Consider the following 24,385-nt stretch of genomic DNA (forward strand, 5'->3'; position numbering starts at 1 on the left):
CTTGATGCAATCAACTAGTTATATAACCCCGAAAAAATTTCAATTTAATATCTGGCATTTGTTTTTACCAACGCAAACTTTAAACCAGAATTTCTAAGCCCAAAAGGGGAACATAATTTGCCCATAATGCATGTCAGAGTTATGGACATGTCCCAGTGAGGTGGTAATTTATCTAAAACAAGAGCACACGCCTTGCGGGTGCTGACGCTCATCTGATTTCTTTTTTGTATGATTAGAAAAAATGTCCTACCCATGATTTTCTGAGTCTCAAAAGGGGCCATAAATCTTGCAAAAAGCATACAGATAATGTTTCTTGCGGTACAGGGTCAGTTATGATGGTAAACAGGATTGCAAATTTTAAAGCAATAGCTTTGATAGTTTTTAGGAGAAAAGCTGACCTAAACATAAAATCTTAAAACCACGAAATCTGATATTTTCTAAGCAAAACTGGAAGAAGATATCATTGCTCCCAGCTAAAGAGGGGCCATAATTCTTGCAAAAAGCAGGATGGAGTTAGTTTATCCTTGCTGTATAGTGTCAGTTATTGATGGGAACAAGTGTTGCAAGTTTCAAGCAAATACCTTTTGGTAGTTTTGGAGAAAAGCAGACCTAAACATAAACCTTTACCAGGCAACGCCGTCGCCCGACGCCCGATCAAGGTGATGACAATAACTCATCATATTTTTTTTCCAAAAAATCAGATTAGCTAAAAGAAACAAAGCTGTTCGTAAGACAGCCAGTGTTCGACAATCTAATCAATGTCCAAGAAGCAGAATATTAATCTAAAAGTTACAAAATACTATAGAGTTTTTAATCAAGTATCTCATTAGTTTTGGAGATATAACCCGCATGCAAAACTTTAAACCAGAAGCTTTAAGTTTCGAATGTGGGACAACAGCTGGCCAAAATGAATATTAGAGTTATGTGGCTTGATGCAATCAACTAGTTTTATAACCCCAAAGGCACACGTGAAGTTTCAATTTAATATCTGCATTTGTTTTGCAGATAGTATTACTTGCACGCAAAACTTTAATCAGAATTTTCTAAGTCCAAAAGGGGGTATAATTTGCCTAAAATACAATGTCAAAGTTATGGGACATGACCCAGTCAGGTTGGCAACTGATCTAGAAAAAAGAAAACATAAGTTTCAAAGCTATATGCCTTTAAGTAATAGCTGTATGTACTTGCACGCAAAACTGTAACCAGGATTTTCTAAATTCAAAAGGAGGCATAATTTGGCCAAAATGCATGTGTGTGTTATGGCACTTGATCCTATCAACTAGCTTTATAATCCCGAAGACACATGTGATATTTCAACTCAATATCTGCATGTAAAACTTTAACCAGAATTATCTAAGTCCAAAAGGGGACATAATTTACCCAAAATACATGTTAGAGTTATGGGACTTGATCCAGTGGGGATATTGGTGGTAAAAAAAGTGTCTCATAACCGTTCACGTTTTTCGCAAATTCGAGTATAATCTAGACAGATGGATGGTTGGCCATTTCCAATTCGTCCGACTTCTGTTACCTCATGTAAGATTTTAGACCCGACCGACTGCACGGAGTTAGGAAAATCCATTCAAGCACTTATTTTTTACACAGTACTCGTCCGCAGGAATCATTAGTCTATGAACATCATAAATAACCAGTTGAATATAAATGTCTTTAATATATATCTATCTATTTTATTTAATAAACGTACCCGGGCCAAATGCGAAACTGTGCCCTGCCACTTATGGGAATCTAAATTGATACCAGTGCAAAAAGGTTGTTCCTAATCCCCGTACCGTACCCGTTCCGTACATCAATCTTCGGGAACACTCGGTTTTGTACGGAGAGTGGCAGAAATGTGCGGAAGCTGAACTCTATTTTTAGAAATATATTTTGCGTTTTTTATTACTTATGTATATATTATAATTTAATTAAATAAATCATGATTTAAATTTATATTAAATAATCAAACGGCAGATTTCTTCATTTGGGGATTTTTACGTGTTCTGCAGTTTTGTTGTTGTTGTTTTTTTTGTTTTTTTTTTTGTTGTTTTTTTTTTCTTTCTTTTTTTAATTTCATAGTCATAGGTATTGGAATTTATAAGAACTTTTAACATACATATGAAATTTGTGGTATAAAACGTACGATAGTAAGTTATATCTATGTGTGTAACATGAAATGATAATATAAAATAATAATATTTTAATGTGACGAATGAGAGAAAAATACAGAGATTTTTACTTGGGATTTTTATTTCACTTGTGACACAGCAATCCTCATATAGATTTTATTCTAAAATTTCTCTTTATTTTCAGAATGTTTCATATTTATTTCAAATTAATTTGATTAAACGCAACTGTCGTAAATTCAACTTTAAGAAATGCGAGGAAAGCGTAGTGAATATATTGTATATACTTAGCACTTTAAACTCCAGTCTTAGGACACTGAATTTTGAGTAGCAACAATCACCACGTTTTTGCTGTTGGGGGGGGGGGGGATCACAATTGTTTGAAATCAGGTGTTTGCAAGAGTTATCTTTCTTGTGGGTTGTTCCTATTTTTAGGCGAAAATTTGTCCAAAAATGCACATCTTACGCATATAATTTCAGATCTGCACATTTTTCAGTCTTTGAAATTATACGGTACATACTGAGGAAAACTGTGGAAAAATGTCCAGGGATTTCTAGAGTACTTTCCGTGGACAGCTTTCCACAGTGATTCATATAACTTTATCATGACGTCAGTGCTTCTAACTGGCAAATCAGAGAGCTGCATCTTCGAGTACTTTGATTTTACTTTAAAGTTTGAGATTTTACACAGGTAGTCTACGTATGATAAAGTCAGAGTAAAAATGTAATCATTACCAAAGTGAAATTAGTACTAGTATCATTCTGCAATGATTCCGACATGTTAAAATTATGAATTCCATGGACGTCCATCAACAGTTTTCAAGTTTTCTGTAGTTGTCCAGGAAGTTCTGCTGACAGTATTACTCAATACAAAGTGCTATAAAAATATTTATACTTCTTTGTTCAATAGCAATACATGTGATTTATGAGACTTTTTAGTGGTTCCTGTATAGTGAGCAATAATACTTACAATTAATATAGCTTTATTACATGTGATGACTTTGCAGTTTCAAACACTATGATTATGATGTATGAACATTGGTAATACACTTTTGCCAGTTAAAAGTGGCTGATTAGAATAGTTTTTAAACATATACACTTGTGAACAAAGATCAATTACACGAAAAACAATGACAAAATCATTCAAAAAAGTACCTAAAGTCATCTGTTTTAAATGCCATATTAATATGCATATCATTTATAAAAATGTTCCCTTACGAAATGATCAAAAAGATGCGAACATGCCACGAATATACCTATTCGCAGGAAGTATTCGCGAAATATTCACTGCTACCCGCGATTGGTTTGATACTAGTTCGTAATATATTCGCAGGAAGACCAATGGTCACGGCATGATTACAAGAAGAACTTAGAACATTGTTTTAATCTTTGGTAAGAGCAGGTAACTATAGATCAATTAATTTGTAACATTATCTTAAGTGTGAGTCTTATTAATTAATTGCAACCAGATATTTTGGACATGTCTAGAGGTAAATATGTATCCATTACAGACATTTTTCGTATGTTTAAATGGAGATTCTTAGAGGGTGATAGGAATATATTCTTATTTGTGGCAAGTCGGAAAATTTATGTTTGATATCTATTCTCATATCAGTCGTGCAACATCGGGCATTTCCGTATTCTCCGGTCAATACGCGAAGTTTCATGACCAAAGTTTCATGAAAATCCTTCAAGGGGTTTAGGAGAAATTTGAGCGGACACGAAAGTGTTAGGATGGACGGAAGAACGGACGGAGGTCCATTCCTATAACCCCCCCCCCCCCCCCACACACACACACACACACACATACACAGTCCTCCCCACACGCACACACACAACTCATGTTAATTCATTTGTTTTCGCACTTTTTCTGTGCATGTTGTTTTGATAGTCTTGGTTTTCACCTGGTTCATGGCATGTTCGCAGCAACTAGTTCTTGGATCACAACAACTTGTTCGCTGGAAGCTCACAGCTACTTGTTCATGGAGAGTTCGCGGCAAATCTAATTTGCATGTGGAAAGTGAACACCAACGAACATCCCGCGAACAATTGCATCAAATGTATCAAGTGTTCGCTAAATATTCACCAGATATTCGTGGCATGATCGCAACAAGTGTTTGCAGCAAACTATAATATTTCTGTAATGGTTGTGATCAGCCTTTGGTTACTTTAGCATTCACTTTTTTATGCTATGTAATGAATAATACACAAAGACACACGCATGTGTTAAATTAGCATAATTACAACTTTATGTTTTGTTTCATTAGTCAGTCATGTAAACAAACTTACTTGAACAATATAGATAAGTCCAAAGATTAACTTTGAATTGTAATAGGCGTAGAAAAAAAAATGTTTCTGGTAACATGCTGAAAAAAAAGTAAAATACTAAGGTTGCTTTGATTTTTTTTTATTAAGTGGGACTTTTCGGAAATTAATTTTGTGTCAAAATATGAATAAAAATAAGGGGGTTATGAAGAGCATCAGTAAGTTGATTTCTTACATTACTGACCATGTTTAAAGCAAAAAAGGCGCAGCTTTGCAACTTTTTGTTAAAAAGTTGAAAAACAGGAGCTGTCTATAAGACAGCGCTCTCGACTTTTCTCAGTGCTTGACTCTGAATTATAGCCTTGCCAGTAAAAACTTTTTAAAACTTAAACCAAAAACTTCTAAGTTAAAAGGATGCATAACTCTGTCAAAATTCAAATCAAAGTTATGGGGATTGTTTCTACTGGTGTATAACTTGATAGCAAAAAACTATTTTAAGTTTCAAGTTAATATTAATAGCTCTGATAATAACAGAGATATTTGACTTAATCAAAAACTTTAACCAAAAATTCTAAGTTAACAAGAGCTGTCCGTAAGACAGCGCGCTCGACTTTTCTCAGTGCCAGACTCTATATTAGAGCTTTGCCAGTAAAAAAATCAAAGTTAAAAAGGGACATAGCTCTGTCAAAATTCAAATCAGAGTTATGGGAATTGTGTCTGCCCTTGTGTAGACTTTGATATTTACTAACTATTTTGAGTTTCAAGTCAAAAGCTTTAATAGTAACAGAGATATTTGACGTAATCAAAAACTTTAACCAAAATTTCTGAGTTAAAAAAAGGGCTAAACTCTGAAAAAAATCAAATCAGAGTTATGGGGATTGTTTCTCCTGGTGAAGACTTTGATAATAAATAACTATTTTAAGTTCCAAGTTAATAGCTTTAATAGTAACAAAGCTTTTTGACTTAATCAAAAACTTTAACCAAAAATTCTATGTTAGAAAGGGGCATACCTCTGTCAAAATTCAAACAGAGTTATGAGGAGTGTTTCTCCTGGTGTAGAATCTGATAGTAAATAAATATTTTAAGTTTCACGTCAATGACTTTGATAGTAACAGAGATGTTTGACTTTATCAAAAACTTTAACCAACGGCGATGCCGGCGCAGACGCTGGGGCAAGTGCAATAGCTCTATATATCTTTGAAAAGTTGAGCTAAAATCACATTTTGGGTCATGTAGGCAAGAAAAGGGTAAATTTTGACTTTCACAAGTGGGTTAGTATACATTTTGCCTTCATGTGGGTACATTTTTACTTTTTATATTTGGGTACATTTTGGTTTGGTTATGTTTTGACCTGCACCCGGCCAACATATGGTAGGTCGAGAAATCTGAAACAATTCCTATAATCTATTTGTAAGATCAGTTGATCTAATTTGCTGAACTTCATCACAAAGTGTTCCCAGTCTGAAGCTTACTGTTTTCTAATGTGTTTAAAATTCCTCAGGAAATGACAGAGTACGTTATTTTGCAGAGTTAAACAACCAGAAATTTTTCAAGTGCTACATTTTCACAGTGTCTGTGAACATTCCATGAACATTTTAAAACATGCCCAGAGTGATTTCCAGAGATGTCCATGGAAAATCTTTGCAAACACTCTGGACATGTTATATAACAGGTAAATTTTCATTGAAAATACCTACTTTCTATGGAAGTTTTGCAACAATCAAAATTTTAAATATTATATTGTGCAGATTAACAGATAAGTTTTCAGAGTGAGTTGGTTATTACCCCATAGTTTTAGTTTGAAGACAGAATTTGGTATTCTTAAAAACACACCCTACAATCCCCAGATTCAAATTTGGCCTAAAGATCATTCTTATCAATTTAAGTTTTATGAAAATAGGGTCATTAATGTGGCCTCTACAGTGTTAAGAAGCGTTTCCTTTTATTTGACTGGGTGACCTATTTTTAACCCCACATGACCCAGTTTCAGACTTGACCTAGAGATCATCAAGACAAACATTCTGACCGGGTTTCATGAAAATAGAGTCATAAATGAGGCCTCTAGAGTGTTAACAAGCTTTTCCTTTTCATTAAACGGATGACCTAGTTTTTGAACCCCGCATGACCCAGTTTTAAACTTTGCCTAGCAATCATTAAGATAAACATTCTGACCAAGTTTCATGAAGATAGTGTAATAAATATTGACTTTAGATTGTTAAAAAGTTTGTCCTTTGATTTGACTGGGTGATCAATTTTTGACCCCACATGACCCAGTTTCGAACTTGACCTAGAGATCATAAAGACAAATATTCTGACCACGTTTTATGAAGATAGAATCATAAATGGGGCTTCTAGAATGTTAAACTCTTTCCTTTGATTTGAACGGGTGACCTAGTTTTGACTCCACATGACCCAGTTTCGAACTTGCCCTAGCAATCCCAATCATACCCCACCCTGCTGTTATGCCTATGCATTGTTTTTCTTCTTCTTCAAAGTTCTTCTTTTATGGTTATTATTATCATTATCTTTATTTCCTCCATAACTGAAGAGCAAAAGGTAAGATTTGAAAAATGGTATATTTTAGTGACATTAAATTAAAAGAATAAGCATCAACACAATCACATAGCAAACATGTAATATAATTTGAGTAATAGTCAGATTGCGGTGTGAACAGCTATACAATAATCTACAACGGATATTGGTCTATAAAGAACAGAACTTCTCATAGACCTGTATAGTTTTCCTGTTACTAAACTTTTAAGTAATTGCTAAATGAGCAAACGCTCAATATGATACATTATGGCCATGCGTGGGGGCCACGGTGGCGGGTTAGAGAAAGTATAAAACTGTCAGGTGCTTCTTAATAGTTAAGGTAAAAAGAAAGGTGCAAAAACAGGTCTAGGAAAGTGGAATATTTACAGATAATCTATAAATTTACAGATTTTTCAATCTGTAAATTTACAGATTAAGTGTTTGAAAACTGCTAAAATTATATTCAGACACAAAGTAGCAACTTGAAATTATTTGATTTACATATGGTATGTATAAATAAAGGTATGTGAGTTGTAACTTTCAGTCATTTCTGTTGACTTTCATTTTCTTAAAATGCCAAAAACTCAAAGTCAACAAAAATGGCTGAAACCCACAGTGACCTTAATTTATGCATGCTGTAAATAAACCAATTAATTCCAAGATGCGGTTTTAAGAATAAATGTAATTTCATCAGTTTTCATCCACACAATCTGTAAATTTACAGATTGCAAAATCAGTAAATTTATAGAATGTCTGTAAATTTACAGATAATCTGCAAATAGTCTACTTTCCTAGAGCTGCAAAAACCTACCAATGGCCTTGAATTATTTCAGAACTGCACTTCTAAATTATTTGATGAAAATCATGTATACCGGTAATTTCTTATTCAGCCTGTATTATGCAGTGAAGTTATCCTCATGTGAACAATGTATGCCTATGTGGTCGCTATTATTCATTCTTAAATTCATAAAGGTAAACAATACCCTGAATTTCCCATAAAACATGTGTTTCTTTCATACCTTTAACCATTTCATCCCTAAATTCTATAGCCAGTAAATCTGGTAAAGCCAAGGAGGCAAAAGTAAAAAATAATTATAACACATACCTTTATTTTTCCTATTAGACTGATGCAACCATCTCGAATGTAATTAGGTCAATGTTATTAATTTACCAAAAATCACTAAATTAAAAATAACCATCTATGCACAGCAAATAGAGAAGTAATGTTTGTGTTCACTGTAAGTCATGAATAAGTCATGAAAATTTTAACACATAACTGTTCATTTATCGGTCATCCGTGCAAAGGGTACAAAGTGTGTCCAGGGGGTAAATCATACTCCAGGATCTAGATTGAATGAATAATAACTATTACAGATATAATTCGAAAGCCCCACCCCAACAAAACAAGGTTTTGAGAGTATATTGCAATCACTTTATAGTTTGTCAATTACCAGTAAGAGGTCATCCATTTGGAGAGAGTTCTATGGGAATAGTAATTTTTATAGAAAAAAAAGTCCAACTTGATTTGCTTGCAATTATTCTAGATTTTACATAATTGAATTTTAGAATAAAATTGGCATTTAATTAAATCAAAGGTGGCATATTTCTGCCAGCTAGGTAGCTATTGTGATTCTTAAAAAACTTACCTTGGTAAAGCGAAGTTTTCTGAAAAGATGATTTTTCTCAATAGCCGGAAGTTTCCAGGAAATATTGTTGGAAAATTTACATTAGTATCTCAACATTAGTAAGACAGATATCTTAACACTTTGAGAAATTATCTTGATTTTTCTAACTTTTCTGAATACTATCTCAATAGCCTAAAGTTTCCTGGAAATTGAAAGCATATCTTAAAACAGTAATTTATTGCATAATGTTTTCAGAAAAATGCACAGTTTTTCTAGAATGTTTAAGAATGTTATCATAATAGTTACCAAGCATCTTGTGGCAGTTTCAAGCACTAACATGAATTTTTGTGCTAAAAATTACTAAATATTTTCAGGAAACAAAAAAAAATATCTATAAAATATTATGTTTTGCTGAAATGTTTACAGCAAATTCTCATTTCTTGGGAAGTTTACAGTATTATCATGATATCTGTAAAAGAAATAATTATGCCCCCAAACAAATCAAAGAAAAGACAAGATGCTGATCACAGGACACTGTAGCCCCAACTTCCCATCATTGTAAGGTTGACCATATTTTACTTGCTGTCAATGCAAGACTGTAAACCATTTAGGAAAACATTGCTGTTGAACAAATAAATACAAACCTATTTAATATCTATAATTGATACCAGTGAACACAGTAAATAACAATATTATTGTTAATAATTTCCAGATGAGTAAATGGTTTATTCATATTAACCCTTACCATGCTAAATTTCTATAATGAACTTGTCCATCTTTCAATTTGGACTACCATTAACTGTTGGAAGGGGTATTAAGAAGACCAAATAGAATATAGTTGAAGAGTTAATATCTATGTTTTCACTTTAATTGAATATTGATAGATATTGTTTACACTAGAAAATAACGTATAAATACAATTAGTGAATATTTCGAATCAAAAGTAGCTTATTGCAATGTTGACCATATTCTACTATTCAGAATGTACCCCCATTTAAATTATTTACAAATGACATACATATAAGAATGCGGATGATTTAAAATTTAAAACTAGAAATTCTAATATGTCAGCAGATGACAGTTATGTAACCGTTGAACCAGCTTGTTTCCTTACAAGATATGGAACAAAGTAAGCAAATAAGTAATACAAAATGACTTATAGGTCTCTCAAAAAATTAAATAAGTCTCATTCTTTTTTTGTGGGAGAAATCTGGTAAAATACAGACAATCGGGAAAAGACGGTCAGTTAATGAGAAGAAAATGTTTTGATATTGAAACAAGCAAAATTATGGAAGCCCTTGAGGGACACTTGATTTCCGTACTTCGATTTTTTTACTTCTAACTTTTGCACCTCTCACTTACAATTCTTTATTTCTTACTTCCTACTTCTAACTTCCGCACTTTTAACTTTCAACGTCCTCACTTTCAACTTCTGATTTCCAACTTCAGCAATTCTAACTTTAAGCTTCCTGACTTCCTACCTCTAACATCTATACTCTTGACGCCTAACTTCTGCACTTCTGCACTTCTGACATGTTAACATGTATGGATATGGTATACTAGTATTGCTTTTCAGTTAGGTGCACATCACATGTTCTACGTAACTTCATTTTGAAAAAAAGTCAGTTTAGAACTAGAAAACAAATAACAGACATTATATGAATGTTAGCATGTATGGACATGCAATACTGCCTTTTAATTCATGTGACATGTGTGAACAGTATTCGTTACTTAAATAATGTAGAGAGAAAATGTATTTATCCTAGGTTTAAAGAAATCAAGATTTTACTGTATTGAAAGTTATTGAAGTATAGGATGCACGATTATTTTGTGCTATTTTCAATGGTATATAGCTGAGTTAAATAGTCAATTAAGTCATTCGAGGTTGTCTGCATTGCTTAACACAACACATACACTACTTACATGTATACAAACTGGATCCCATCCCGCCCACCCATTGCAAATCTAAACATTGCAATATTTTTAAATTTCAGTAAGATTTTAAAGTCCCAAAAGATTTAAAGTTAAAACAAATGAAAAAGCTGTCGATATACATTTTGTGCATTTGGTACATGGTTTGAGTGGCACTTTTTTTCAGTATTTCAAATAAGATTATACAATAATCATAAGGGGAGGTAGTCAAACTAATTAATTCAATAATACTTTCGATTGAATTTGTATATTAATCCATGATCAAACCCCTGACAAATATTATTGAATAAAACAATTACCAAAGAAAGAAAATAGGAACTGACAATAAATTTTATATGTCTTATGTTTATAAAAGTGTCGAACTTGTTGTATTATGATTTATTCTGAATATCAACATTACTTAGCGTCTGATTAGAGCACGGCATGGGAATTACCCCATGTATTATATGATAGGATAAAAACCTATAACTGGATGTCATCAGTCAAAGATTTTTTTGTAATATAAGTTTGTAAACATCTTACATGAAAATGATAACCGTTTCTGTCTGGATAAATAAAGTATCTTTATACATGCAGTCATGGTGCACAATATTAGAATATTGTATTATGACAAAAGAGTACATTTTATTCTTTTCTATCGATATCATTTTGTCTAACAAGGGGAGTTAATATGAATTTATGAATTACTGATCTGCTTGATCTGCTTAATTGTTAAGTATAATTAATACTTTACTTGTTGACAGTTTTTAAGATGATGTTTATAATAATTCAAGTTAGTTTATATTTTTCAGATTACTCCAAGAATTGAGAAATTCTTCTGCACACATTGTCGCCTAGATTTCTACGGAATTGATATGCTTTTATAGATCATTGCATATAGAGAACTGTTCCATAATGGATTGAAGTACCAAGGACGATATTTTTGCCCCGTTTAAATTTCTTTTAGAGATAGAAAGTTACCTTTTCCTGTAAGATAGAAAGATAAAGACAGTATTTCATCATAAGTGCAAAACTTATTCTTATCATAGTCTCATTAAGATATAAATGCATTGTGAAAATTTTAATGACCTTATATGAATTCGTAACCTTAATAAAATGATATGTTTGGAAGACATACATTTGATGAATGTACATGTTTTGGCTAGCAAATGAACATTTATGGATTATATTATCTTCACTGAGGATAATATTTTTTCGGCAATAAATTGTGGGGGAAGAAAATGTCAGGCCACCAGAAGATGGTAGCTGGTCTTGAGACTTGGTATCTTTCTACTCCCCCTCCCACGACGGAGTTAGGGTTGAGTAGCCGCTTCGCAGCACACTGACTGGGAAAGTATATTCATATATGTAAGATTTCCTTGTAAGAATTAAAGAAAATTGATAAGAAGACTGAAGTTGAGTTGAACAGGGTATGGTTATAAAGACGGTTTGCAGTTTTTAGCTTTACAGTATAAAATGTGCAGTTTTCTTTGACTTTGAAATTTATTAAAGTACATACATGATGTGTTGGTGTTAAAGCTACAAAACGTGTTAAAAAAGTAGATACATGACAATGCAGATAACAAATCCTAAATGTGAATTTATGTATTTGTTTTTCTTTCTTCCCTTGATTTACTTTGATTATAGGATAAATGATTTCTTTACGTTTGAGTGTAGCGAATTAGGAAATAAGTATACATATACTATAATAGGGGATTTATCCACGGCGCAAAGCGCCGGGAATGAAAATCCCCGAGACGGTAACGTCCGTATATAGATATTCGTCTTTGTTGTCTGCATATACTGGCCTAAGACCACAGTTATTTTTACTATATGTTCTATATAGGCACTGGACACTATAGCAATTTTGCATGCATTCCAACCCCTATAAAAATACCTGAACTCAACAGAACTATCCAAGAGAAAAAATTCCAGCCACAGTAAACATTGGGTTGACCGGCTCTTTTTTCCACCATTTTGAACCAAATCACATGCGTATGAAGAATACTCTCTAGATGGCCGCAAACAGGCAAAACAGGCCCTATCAAAAAGTCATGTTATGCATATTCTGACATTTTCATTCTGTCAAATTGTACATGTGCCCACTATTTCATATATCCTCTATTAAATCATGCCATTTATTGCAGGTCTTTCACACCAAAATTCACCAATATTCACCATCAAACAGAGGAACTATTTTCCGTGTAACCACTTCCGTATTGTTTTTTCGATGTTTTCCGGTTCCGGTTTATGTACACACCGCAGACTGGTTGTCTGCATGAACATCCGAGCACCCCGAATCAGTCACAGAAATTCGTAAACCGCGCCAACATGATTCTTTTACTTCCTTTTCGTAATGAAAACTGTACATGCAAATGAAAAACACATTTATAACAGTAAGGAAGTGTAAAGGCCGTCAAGTTTCTGCGTGGAGTGCAAACAAAAAAAAAAATAATCCTAAAGCCAGTGCGAGAACGCGGTGAACGACGTCACCGTCACGGCTTCCCGTAGATTTTGCAAAGTACGATATTCGCTGTAAGAGGTATGATGACACTAAATGTAAACTTCACTGTTCAGAGCGAAGTTTCACTTTCTTTTGAGTGTATAATATTTCTTCGTAAGTAGAAAGTATAAAAGATAAATCCCGATGCTAGGCGGTGCCTTAATTCATATTATATTACATATTATTATATAATATAAATAATTATATAATATTATATAATATCGGATATACATATATACATAAGTTGAAAAACTGAGGATATAAGATAAATACCTACATTGACACGCTCTTGAATAAGCTGAGGCTCCAAAGCATGACAATCAATTAATTTAATCTCTAGACGTGTTTATATACACACTCAGTTTAGAAGGAGATACAGAGTTTTTGCAACGTGTTAAATATTTGATGTACTAACGTTTCGTTCACTGGACAGTGTCAAAAAGATTAAATTTTAGGTTAAGAAACATCATGGACGCCGACGGAAAAATTCAGACAGGTAGGTGGAATTTTTGCAAAATCTTTTATAGTGAAGGTTTTAAGGAAAAGGGCTGCAGGTGCTTTATTTGTTACAGAATAATAAAAATTATTGTCATAGTCGCCATTTAAAGCTCAGTCATTCCGGAACCAGCATATTCATATTACAGTTTTTTATCCAAATGTAAATTTGTATTCATCATGTGTCTAGCTTTTTACTCTTTCATGCTATAGATTGGAACATATAGTTGAGCTTTATGTGGTCTTGAGGTACGCATTACATGCAGTTTTTCAAAAGGCCTGTCCAAATAAATTACCTGTTCACATATATACCCATGTCTTTTGTACTTTTCTAAAATATACTTGTATATTGTATTGATGGCGCATGCATGCATGCGAGTGTTTGTCTGTAGATTGAAAATCTAATTTTTGTTTTAGTTTTAGGATGTATAAATCCGGCGGATGCGGGTTTTACTTTGGCCCACGAACATCTCATATGCAACTTCGATTATCTGGTTGAAAGCATGCCCAAAACTCAGTTTCCGGAATATTGTAAACGCCCTCTGTCTCCAGACTTTGGCTGGTGGGTCACGCATTATCCGTGAGCATAATGTGCTATTACTTTTCTGTATGAAGTGTTTTTTATTAGATAAAGAACCGGCCGTATAGTCCGCAATCACTATATGGCTTGTCATTAAACAAAAGCTGAAACAAGTTGAAAGGTCACCATACATTTCTACATAATTTATGATTGAATGGTAACAAAGCTTTTATCAAATTTATACTCCGACATAGCATTTTGACAAAGTTAACATATATAGAAATTCTTTGTTGATATCTCTCCCTGTTGCCGTTCAAAATAGTTGCCTTTTCCTTATAGAAAGGTATTTCACTTCAAATTTTCAACATGTATTATTTCTGTCAGAGTCCTTTTGAAAAGTTCGAAAAACTAAGCGAATGTGACCCGCGGAAATGTATATCTTATATTGCCATTTCTATATTTTCTAATTGTTTTCTTTAAGGGTTCTTATCTTATTTAAGAATTTGTTTTATTCCGTTGAAGATATTCCAGTGCGGACAACAATCATTTATTTGAAGAAACTGACGCAGTTAGAGATGAGCTCCATTTCTTCAAAGTAAATATAAATTTTGATCTATTATAATGAAAGATTGCAAACGATAATCATTTGTTTAATATTCACAACTTGCTTAAAACCTGGGAGCCTTTTTACGAGAATGGTGCAAATATTTTACACACCCCTGCTGTACTAATTGGAAAAGCTCCGCTCCTTTATATGAAGGGTCGGAAGTGACCGTCCAGGCGTTGCTTCAGATATAGTCAAACACTGCTAAAAGTACTGGCAGTTTGTTTTATCTTGATTTTATCCTGCGCGTCTCTGTCAGTGACGATCGCTTCTCCTTAAGGCTCAGACAAACGACAACAAGCAACATTGTTTTGTTGTGCACCTGATTAGCCTTCGTCCTCACTTCTGACGTCCCAACCGCCCCCTTCTCTGTTTTTTGTAAGTTATTCAAACTTGACTTTATGCTTGTAAAGCTGTAAAAGTCATGTCCCTCTTTCAGATGAAGACGAAATTTTATTCAATTTCTAATGGGCCTATGTAGTTACCAAAGAAATATTTTTTTTAATAAAAATATTCTTAAGAAGTGTTTATACTGATATTTTACAGAAACATGGAGGCGGTACGATGGTAGAAAATACAACATATGGTATCGAACCGAATGCTAAAACGCTTGCCAGTCTTTCGGCCGATACAGGAGTTCACTTGGTTGCTGGAACAGGTTCGTTTTCATCATCGAAAACAGATAGTGCTACAATACTTTAAGTATTTTTCTTCGACCATGTTTCTATAGAATATTTATTGGTGTTTTTACTTTACTTGGAGGACACTTGATAATGGCATTTATACGTAAAACAATGGTGTTTTTAAAGTAAAAAAACAAACTCCAGTATCCTTAAATGTCATGATCAGAATGTTTTCCCACATTGCTTGAAAGAAACAACATTTTGTGTTTTCTTGATAGAACGTTGCAACATGTAATACTTTAACTTACAAAATTCGCTACTCGATAAATTTTTGTTTGTGTGGACTCAAATGCAGACCCCTTTTGCAATTCTGCTGTTTAATGTACCATAATATTTGCTCTTAAAACAGCTGATGTATATTTTGAGTATGGAGCGTTATAAAACAGAAATGATAAATTACGTAACTTAAACATGTGTAAACTTTACAGGTTATTACATAGAACCATCACGACCCGGAACAACAAAACTAACACAGGAGAATTTCGCTGACATAATGTTAAAAGAACTAACGGAAGGATGTGGCGATACAAAAATAAAAGCCGGTGTAATAGGCGAAGTCGGTTGTTCCTGGCCAATGACTGGTATGTAGAAAGACCTTTTTTTTGCAAATTAAGTTTGGAGACCAGTCTCAGAATTCGAGTATCTGATTGGTTCATTAAAATTGACCAATGACAATGTCGCATTCTAAGACCGGTCTCCAAGCTTCGTTATATTGTAGATTTATTATATTTATTATAGTAGAGTTCTGTTAAAAACGATGTTTGCAAGTAAGACTAACTCGAGGAAAGGATAGACTTTAAAGCGCAACGTGTTGTGTATTTCAGGCGTTTATATGAAGTGCTTTCGAAAGCACGAGTAACACTGTAAATGGCGTATATTTTTTTTTTTATTTTTGACGTCATTTCTGATTTCATATACAGATTTATGCCTTATTTTAAACAACGATTTCTAAACACGACAAATAGTATTTCGCATTGAACTATATTTTAGAGTCGGAGAGAAGAGTACTACGTGCGACAGCCCAAGTAGAAGCTGATACCGGATGTCCTGTGATCATACACCCCGGCTGGAACCCGGATGCTCCATTTGAAATTATGAGGCTATATCAGGAGGCCGGTGGCCATGCGGATAGAGTTGTGATGTCACATATGGATAGTAAGATTTATTAAAGCCGCGCCATGAGAAAACCAAAATAGTGGCTTTGCGAACAGCATGGATCCAGACCAGCCTGTGCATCCGCGCAGTCTGGTCAGGATCCATGCTGTCTGCTTTCAAAGCCTATTGCAATTAGAGAAACCGTCAGCGAACAGCATGGATCCTGACCAGACTGCGCGGACGCGCAGGCTGGTCTGGATCCTACTGGTCGCAAACGCATTATGTTGGTTTTCTCATTGCGCGACTCAATTCAGTAAGTATTAATTTTGCATTTGAAATAAACGGCAAAGTCCACGTTAACTGTTTATTAATATAATTCATATAACATGACTTGGTAAACTAGTCAAAATGCCTTGAAATAATTGTTTTGATTCCAGATGAATTCAGTGTCAAAAATGTTTTTATTAAATCTCGACTGGACTATATTCTCGACACATCAAAAATGATTCGGAATTAATTTAAGATATTTAGCCATTTATTATTTACAATTTGGAGATAATTGTCATTGACATTTATATTTAAATTCCATCCATATGAACTCTACATAGGAACGTTTTTCAACATCTCCGAGTTGTTGGAGTTCGCCGCCACCGGTTGCTATGTAGAATATGACCATTTCGGCCTTGAAACGTCATACTATCAACTGCATGACGACACCGACATGCCGAGTGATGCTCAAAGAATAAAGAATATAGCGGCCCTTATAGAAGCTGGGTACCAGGATAGAATTACAGTGGGTCATGACATACATACTAAACATACTTTGGTAGGTCAATTCTTTTGCATGTGGCTATTGTAGATGTAAGGGTTGTTTTACAGTGGGTTATAACATACATATGAAACATAGTATTTGGTAGGTCATTTTTATTCTCCCTAAAGAGGAAGCACATAGTAATAGTTGCCGCTTCCTCCTTCCGTTCGTTCTTTCGTGCGTGCGGGCGTCCGTCCTGCAATTCTTTCACTTACAATCTTCACGTTCCGGTCCGATAATTATTTCCAGAGTAATTGCCCTTTGATTAGTCAACATCAGTATACTACAGTAACATTTCTGGTCTGGAGTATTCCTCAGTAACCACTGACTGTATGGAATTCATCGAAACTTCATAGGAAGCTTAACTATAAAAGGAGATCTGCGCATATTGTCTACATGCTTCGGTCGTATGAATTTTCACTGAGTTATTGTTCTTTGATTAGTCAAAATTAGTAACCTATAGTGTCATCCTGATCTAGGGTATTTTTAAGTAAACTCTGTCTGATACACAGCGAGTTTCACATATCTTATGCGTGCTTTTTTCTCAACAACTACTTGCTGTAGTTCTGAGAAACTTCTTTTGAAGCTTCACCACTAAGAGCTTTATGCTCAGTCGATGAAATCCGCTCTGTGCAGTCATTCTTCGGGGAGCATCTGTCGGTTTTACCGATATCTTCTTGTTTTAACATGGTGGCTCCTGCAGGTACAGGATACCAGAACATAATTACAGAGGGTTAATACATACATACGAAACATACATTGGTATGTTTATTTTTAACAGCGTGGCTATCGTAGCTTCAGAATACCAGTACAGAATTAATGTCGGTCCAGAGTACCTTGACACAATTACAGCCAGTCATATTGATACCACACACATAATATTATTGGCAGCTAACGTATCAGATACAAGACATGTTTTAGGCTAGGTTACTAGTATACAGTGGTCAAAGTGGTGATATTTTAACCAACCGCTTCCGGTTTAGAAGTTTATATCTTTACTATTGTCCTCTTGTCCACATTACCCCTGTAATAAATAAATCAGACATTAGTTTGTCCGTTCTGCTGTGAAATATGTTTTGATAGAAAAGTAGGAAAAGATTATAGTAAGAATGGTGCTTGAAATGATTCCATTGCATGGTGAATATTTTTCTCCAGACAGTTTATAATAACTTCCAGACAATTTAAAATAAATTGGATTTCTTTTTAAGACATCGACACCATGCTTCAAATTTAATACAGTCCGTCTGACTAGTTTGTGCAATTAAATGTTTTTGCACTAAATTTTAGCAACTGACGTGTCAGTTTAAATTTAGAGTCTAAGAATGTGCACAGAATAAATTTGTTACGTCTTTAAGTATTTCAGAAATATCAACCTGAACAAATTCGTCTATGCTGTTACAGAGAAAGTAAATCAGACTGGTTTTAATAACAACATAGTGCATTTGCGACCAGCATGGATCCAGACCAGCCTGCGCATCCGCGCAGTCTGGTCAGGATCCATGCTGTTCGCTTTCAAACCCCATTGCAATTAGAGAAACTGTTAGCGAACAGCATGGATCCCGACCAGACTGCGCGGATGCGCAGGCTGGTTTGTATCCATGCTGGTCGCAAATGCACTATGTTGGTTTTCTCGTGGTGCGGCTCATATGGTTTAACAGTCATATAAAAGTTAAAAGATCAGTTTCCTAATGCAACTTCGCCATTGTTTGTTTCTTATTATTCCACCATTAACAACCAATCAAATACAAGAGAAATAAGACAAATCCCGGCGTAACATAGCGATTTATGATGTAGATTTCATTCATGTTTTTTTTCTTTCTGTTTTTGTTTGTTTTGGTTTGTTGTTTTTTTTTTTCAATCAGAAAGTTTTGTTAAGTAAAGGTTCTCCATTCTTCTTTTTATGAAACTGATAAAAAAACTCACTTTATCATTTTTTATCACTAACTGTAAACTCATTGAGTAATTGTTGTTTTTGTATTTCAGATGAAGTATGGCGGGCATGGGTTCTCTCATATCCTGCTTCAAGTTGTGCCGAAAATGTTACTTCGGGGGATCTCGCAGGAAAATGTTGATAAAATTATGAAATATAATCCACAGGCATGGCTCGCCTTTACTAAACGTAATAACTAATAACAAAATTGTCTCTTCGTGTCGGACATTATGATGACAGGAAATCAAATAGTCAATAGTCTGCATTTCGTTATTTTCTTGTAAAGCTTCCCGGCAAAGATTATTTTCAAAACTGGCAGTAGGTTACATGGTGTTTAAAAATATTTTCTTTCGTGTGTTGGCCTTTACGTGCCCACGATATCCCCTATCTTTCGTGTGCACATACACAAGTTGTTTTACGTATGCTCGTGGTAGTTCTTTCAAGTGTGCATACATACGTATTTGCATGCGTATCGAGTAGTTGTTGCGAGCGCACAATATACATTTTGTACCTGTCGCGTGTGCACGTAAATATCATCGCGAAAGAGGTACTGGCGCTTGTTGATTCGAAACCCCATTGGTTTCGGGTTAACATCTCATGTTTTATATATGTTTAGAGTTCCTAGAGTATGTAAAAGGATTGTATGAAACCAAAAATAAAGATCGAATCAATACTGTTTTATGTGTTTTTTTTTTTATTATTTTATACTAATCCTTATGCCTATCCAAATATCCCCGGGACCGCTGACTGTGCGGTTCTATCTATTGCCCTGTACAAATAACTATTTTCACCAACGTTCATTTTCCAAATAAACATGTTTTTTACTTTTCCAGAAAAGTCCATCCTATATTTATTAAAAATGTTCAATTTATTAGAAACAAACCAAAGGTCAGTTCCATTAAATCCAAATGTATCAACCCATACAACAGAAGAGTTGTCTGAAACAAGCAAGGTATCTGTCTCCATAGAAACAACGCTTTTTTCTGGCACGTTGACTTTAAATACAGCATTCTGTTCAAAACCGGCATAAAATAAAGATTGCTGTCCGCAAACCATCCCATCCGAACCACCCATCTTGTTTCCAACATTAATCACGTGCTTTGCAAAATCGGAGCTCTCGTTACGTAACACTGAAGTTGAAATTGCATACAGACTATGGGCTGACAACGGACTGTAATAAACAAACTTGAAATCGGCAGAGATGGCAATTCCATCAATAGGAGCAGAAATCAGGTTGTCTTGGAGACCAGGAACCAGCGGTTGTGCCATCATTGTTTCATGGGTGAAAAAATATGAAGCATTTCTGATGACGTCATATACGTACAATTTTGCGTCACGTGTGTCAGTAATATAAGCGTATCGTGCTTCTCCGTGTGCATAATCCAACACAATATCGTTCATAAAATTAGTTACCGGAGATACCACGTTAGACGGGAACGTATACCTGTGAATAATTTTCTTTGTCGAAATTTCGATAACTACCAGCTTTGGCGGACAGTTCGTCTTAGATGGTATTGGTGATCCTCTTCCCATATCAATTATCCACATGTATCCAGTGTTTGGATCTATCTCCATGCTTTGAACGTACTGAAGTGCATCACAGTCCCCAATTTTATTCATTTTCCAGCTAGGAAACGCCCTCAAAATCGGTGTCCTCCCAGCTGGATGAACTATTTTATTGAGTGTTGAAGGAACTCCAAATCGCCATCTTGGCACCGTCACGAACACGTCATTCTTATAGACCTTAACTCCGGCGATTAGATTGTTTTCAACGACGTAGTCGCCATTTCTTATAGCTTCTTGTTTTTCTGAAGCATAATTCCAGTCATAGTCAACAAACGCTAACTCATAAACTATCTCTCCTGTTTGTGAGCTAAAAACCTTAGTCAAGTCCGCAACACATAATGTAAGTACAAAGAAGGTTTTTAGTAAAGTTGCCATTTTCATTCATGAATAACAGACGCCCGAAATAAGATTCAGCACAGCGATAATACTAAGCTTTTCATTTAGACCACACGACCAAAATTCTTTGGTAGGCAATATAGTCTAATCATGACAATTTATACATTTGTAACCTAGTTTCAAAATAATGGTATTATGTAAATTCTACTTATTACCAGGGCCAGTTAGTCTAAATTGTCTGGTCGTAAGGGTAAGGTATAGTAAATGCAAATCTTCTTTCTCCTACCACATGTGACTGGAAACATACATTTTATTAAAGGTTCACACGTAAATTGATTTGTAAGTTTACAGAAAAGATATCAACACGTTATTATCCTTAACATTGTGTTTTCATTTTTATGGTGAACTCGGACTGAATTTCAGAAATAAATGAAATATCTTATCATGAGATTGAAGTGCAATTATATTTGCATCCAACTTTTTTTATTTTTTTTTTATCTGTAAAGCCACTTTATACTTCAAGCGAAATATTCTCTTGACAATGGCTTTGTGAAAGTATCTTATTTGAAAATAGCATTACAAAATTAACGTCCGTACCAAGTACTGGTGACCTAGTCTAAGCTAGCTGCGTGTAGCAGTATGTTACATAAAGGTATGGTGCGGATCTTTTTCTATTAAATTATCTTGATTATTCGATAGAATGTGCCGATTGCTAGGTATAAGAATTCCACGCGATCAAGATAAAGTGCAGAACACTGAAGATAATGCCATGCGCTCGAGATAATAAAAGTAAAAATTGAGACATATTTTTAAAAAGGTCGTGATGGTTTTTGATCGTGTTTCAAAGCTTATGCAGATAAAAATATATAATGTTTGAGCAACTCGCGGTCATTTGTGGCCATGTCTTTGCACAATGCAAGCGACGATAAGGGCACATGTTATTTTAATATGTCAACATGCTTTATCAAGTTTGGCACACAAAAATAAGTTTTGTTGGCAGAACAGATTGTTTTTGCAGAATGTTTCCTTGGCGACTCTGTTATAAAATTGTCTTAAATTGTCTCCCTCTCAGCATTTCGTATGTATTAAAATGGACACATTTTCTTTTGTCTAAATAGCTTGCTCAAGTTCAGAATAAATTACATAACAATGTATTGGGTGAAATGTGTGGACGCCATGTTGATATGTTATGTATTAACAAAACAATATGTCATGGGAAATTTAAATACGCAGAATAGGTCAAATTAGACGGTATCTTACCAGGCATGCGCAAAAACTCTTGTCAATAGCCTCGTTACCACACCGATAGACTGTAATGCCCTGTTATAATATAAGTGTTGTTTTTTTTTTTAAATTTTTTTAGAACCTGGAAGTTTACACAGGTGCCCCGAAAGGACAAATCTGTTAAACAAAATAGTTAAGTTTTCATAGATTGTTCATATACAAAGAAATTTGCTTAAATTTTGATTTTTTGTTCGATTTTTCAGACTGAAGAAATTGTAAGGGGATTTCTAAAAACATAACAATAAGTTTACAGATATGAAATTGTAATTGTAAGCCATAAAGTAAAGTTCAAAGTAGATTTGAAATAATTTCTATTAGCGGCAATGTTTTTATGCAAATAAAAATTGTAAACCTTATGCATATTCAGCCCGGCACACAGGTTTGACTTATTGTTCCTTATCCATACTGTTGTCAAATCATGACTGCACCAATATGTAGAAATTTGATTGTGAATGTACCTCTACAAAAACAGTAAGTTTACATTCAGAATTTTGTAATAGTATCTAAAATTATCTTGCTGAAAGATACACGATAGGTATCTTTAATGAAAGGATAATATATCATTTTACCAAAGGATGCCCACCATACGGAACGACAGGGTTAACTTATTACGTAATTATGGAATCTTATACATTCAGTATATTTACATACGTAATATGAGCACACAGCAGCTGCAGCATTTGATTTGTCTGGGTCAACTTGTCCGTATATCATAAAGAAAAGTGGATGACAAAGTTCTGGAAATAAATTCAAATCGGCGTCTCTTTGGAATTAAAGTTCTGGAAATAAATTCAAATCGACGTCTCTTTGGAATTAAAGTTCTGGAAATGAATTCAAATCGACGTCTCTGTGGAATTAAAAAATGTAATTCCAAATAGACGCTGATCTGACAGAACTTTGTCATCCACTTTTCTTTATGAAACCAACTTTAAACATACGGACATTTAGATATGTCTCGTTTTCTGTCCAATTTACCAGAAGTTCACATATTTTTAAGACGTTCTTACAATGTCGGACCTCATATCTTGAATCGCTGTTTGTTTATTTCTGCAACTTTGTGGGCTTTTAACTTCTCTTTATTGTAAGCCAAAGATAATCGATCACATAGCTTGCCTTCAAAACTGAGTCAAAGAAGCGTATCTTTTACTAATTCGGGTTGTCTGTTGAACATTTTGAAATAAGGGGAGAAACAGGTGCAGTTATGTGATTGATTGATTGATTTTGGTTTTACGGCTTCCAGTCAAATTTTTGTAGTGTAGTCCACCGGGACTGCTGTATGGTGATCTACTTAGTCTCGGAGCATGGAGGAGATCTGACAGAAAGTTTTTCTAGTTCAGGATACTTCCTCATATGTTGTAGTTGTCGAGTGTCTGAAGAGGAACTTTGCCGAACATGTATGGCCTAAATCTTGAGGTTGCTATATACGCTAGTATTTTGTTTCTAGTGTTACAAGGTACACATAGATAAGCGGACATAAACCATATGTCAGCATGGTTCTGATGTTACCTTTTGTTGCTAAGACATAGAACATTTGTTACTGGTAACAAAAATACTAGGGCATGTGGCAACCTCCAGATTTGAGCCATATCTAAATTGCAAACTTAGAATATCGACTCATTAGTAGACTCCTATAAACTTCAAGATGATCTGACAAAATTAGAAGAATGGGAACGTAAATGGTCTATGGAGTTTAATCCTGATAAATGCGAAATCATAAGAATCTCTAAAAAAAGGAAAAAATATCATCTTTCCATATAAATTACATAATCAAGAACTAAAAACCACAGAAAATGCTAAATATCTTGGGATTACTATTAGTGATGACTTTAGTTGGAAGAAACATATTGAATTTACATCTTCAAAAGCTAGTAACACCCTCAGATTTATAAAAAGAAATGTACAATGTAATAACCGTACTATCAAAAAAACTGCCTACAAAACTTACGTTCGCCCACAACTAGAATACTGTAACACTATATGGCATCCATTGCAGAAAAACTTAACATATGAAATAGAAAAGGTACAAAGAGCTGCAGCCAGATATGTTACGGATGACTGCTCATACCAAAGCAGCGTAACATCAATGCTTGAAACTCTTAAAT

At 34.4% G+C, this 24,385-nt stretch overlaps 2 protein-coding genes across 2 annotated transcripts; one reads left to right on the plus strand and one right to left on the minus strand.

Moving 5' to 3' along the window:
- The first annotated feature begins 13,297 nt into the window (after positions 1 to 13,297).
- LOC128555485 (phosphotriesterase-related protein-like) lies at positions 13,298 to 19,768 on the plus strand. Its single transcript, XM_053537839.1, has 8 exons — positions 13,298 to 13,455; positions 13,872 to 14,034; positions 14,497 to 14,569; positions 15,125 to 15,236; positions 15,690 to 15,842; positions 16,252 to 16,416; positions 16,965 to 17,182; positions 19,151 to 19,768. The coding sequence occupies exons 1-8, from the start codon at positions 13,428 to 13,430 to the stop codon at positions 19,295 to 19,297; spliced, it is 1,059 nt and encodes a 352-aa protein (XP_053393814.1). The 5' UTR covers positions 13,298 to 13,427; the 3' UTR covers positions 19,298 to 19,768.
- Positions 19,769 to 19,817: 49 nt separating this feature from the next.
- On the minus strand, positions 19,818 to 21,038 carry LOC128555450 (protein yellow-like). Its single transcript, XM_053537736.1, has one exon. It carries the CDS (start codon positions 21,036 to 21,038, stop codon positions 19,818 to 19,820), a length of 1,221 nt encoding a protein of 406 aa, XP_053393711.1.
- Between the last annotated feature and the right edge of the window lie 3,347 nt (positions 21,039 to 24,385).

The sequence above is a fragment of the Mercenaria mercenaria genome, chromosome 3, assembly GCF_021730395.1.
Source record: "Mercenaria mercenaria strain notata chromosome 3, MADL_Memer_1, whole genome shotgun sequence".
Classification (NCBI taxonomy): domain Eukaryota; kingdom Metazoa; phylum Mollusca; class Bivalvia; order Venerida; family Veneridae; genus Mercenaria; species Mercenaria mercenaria.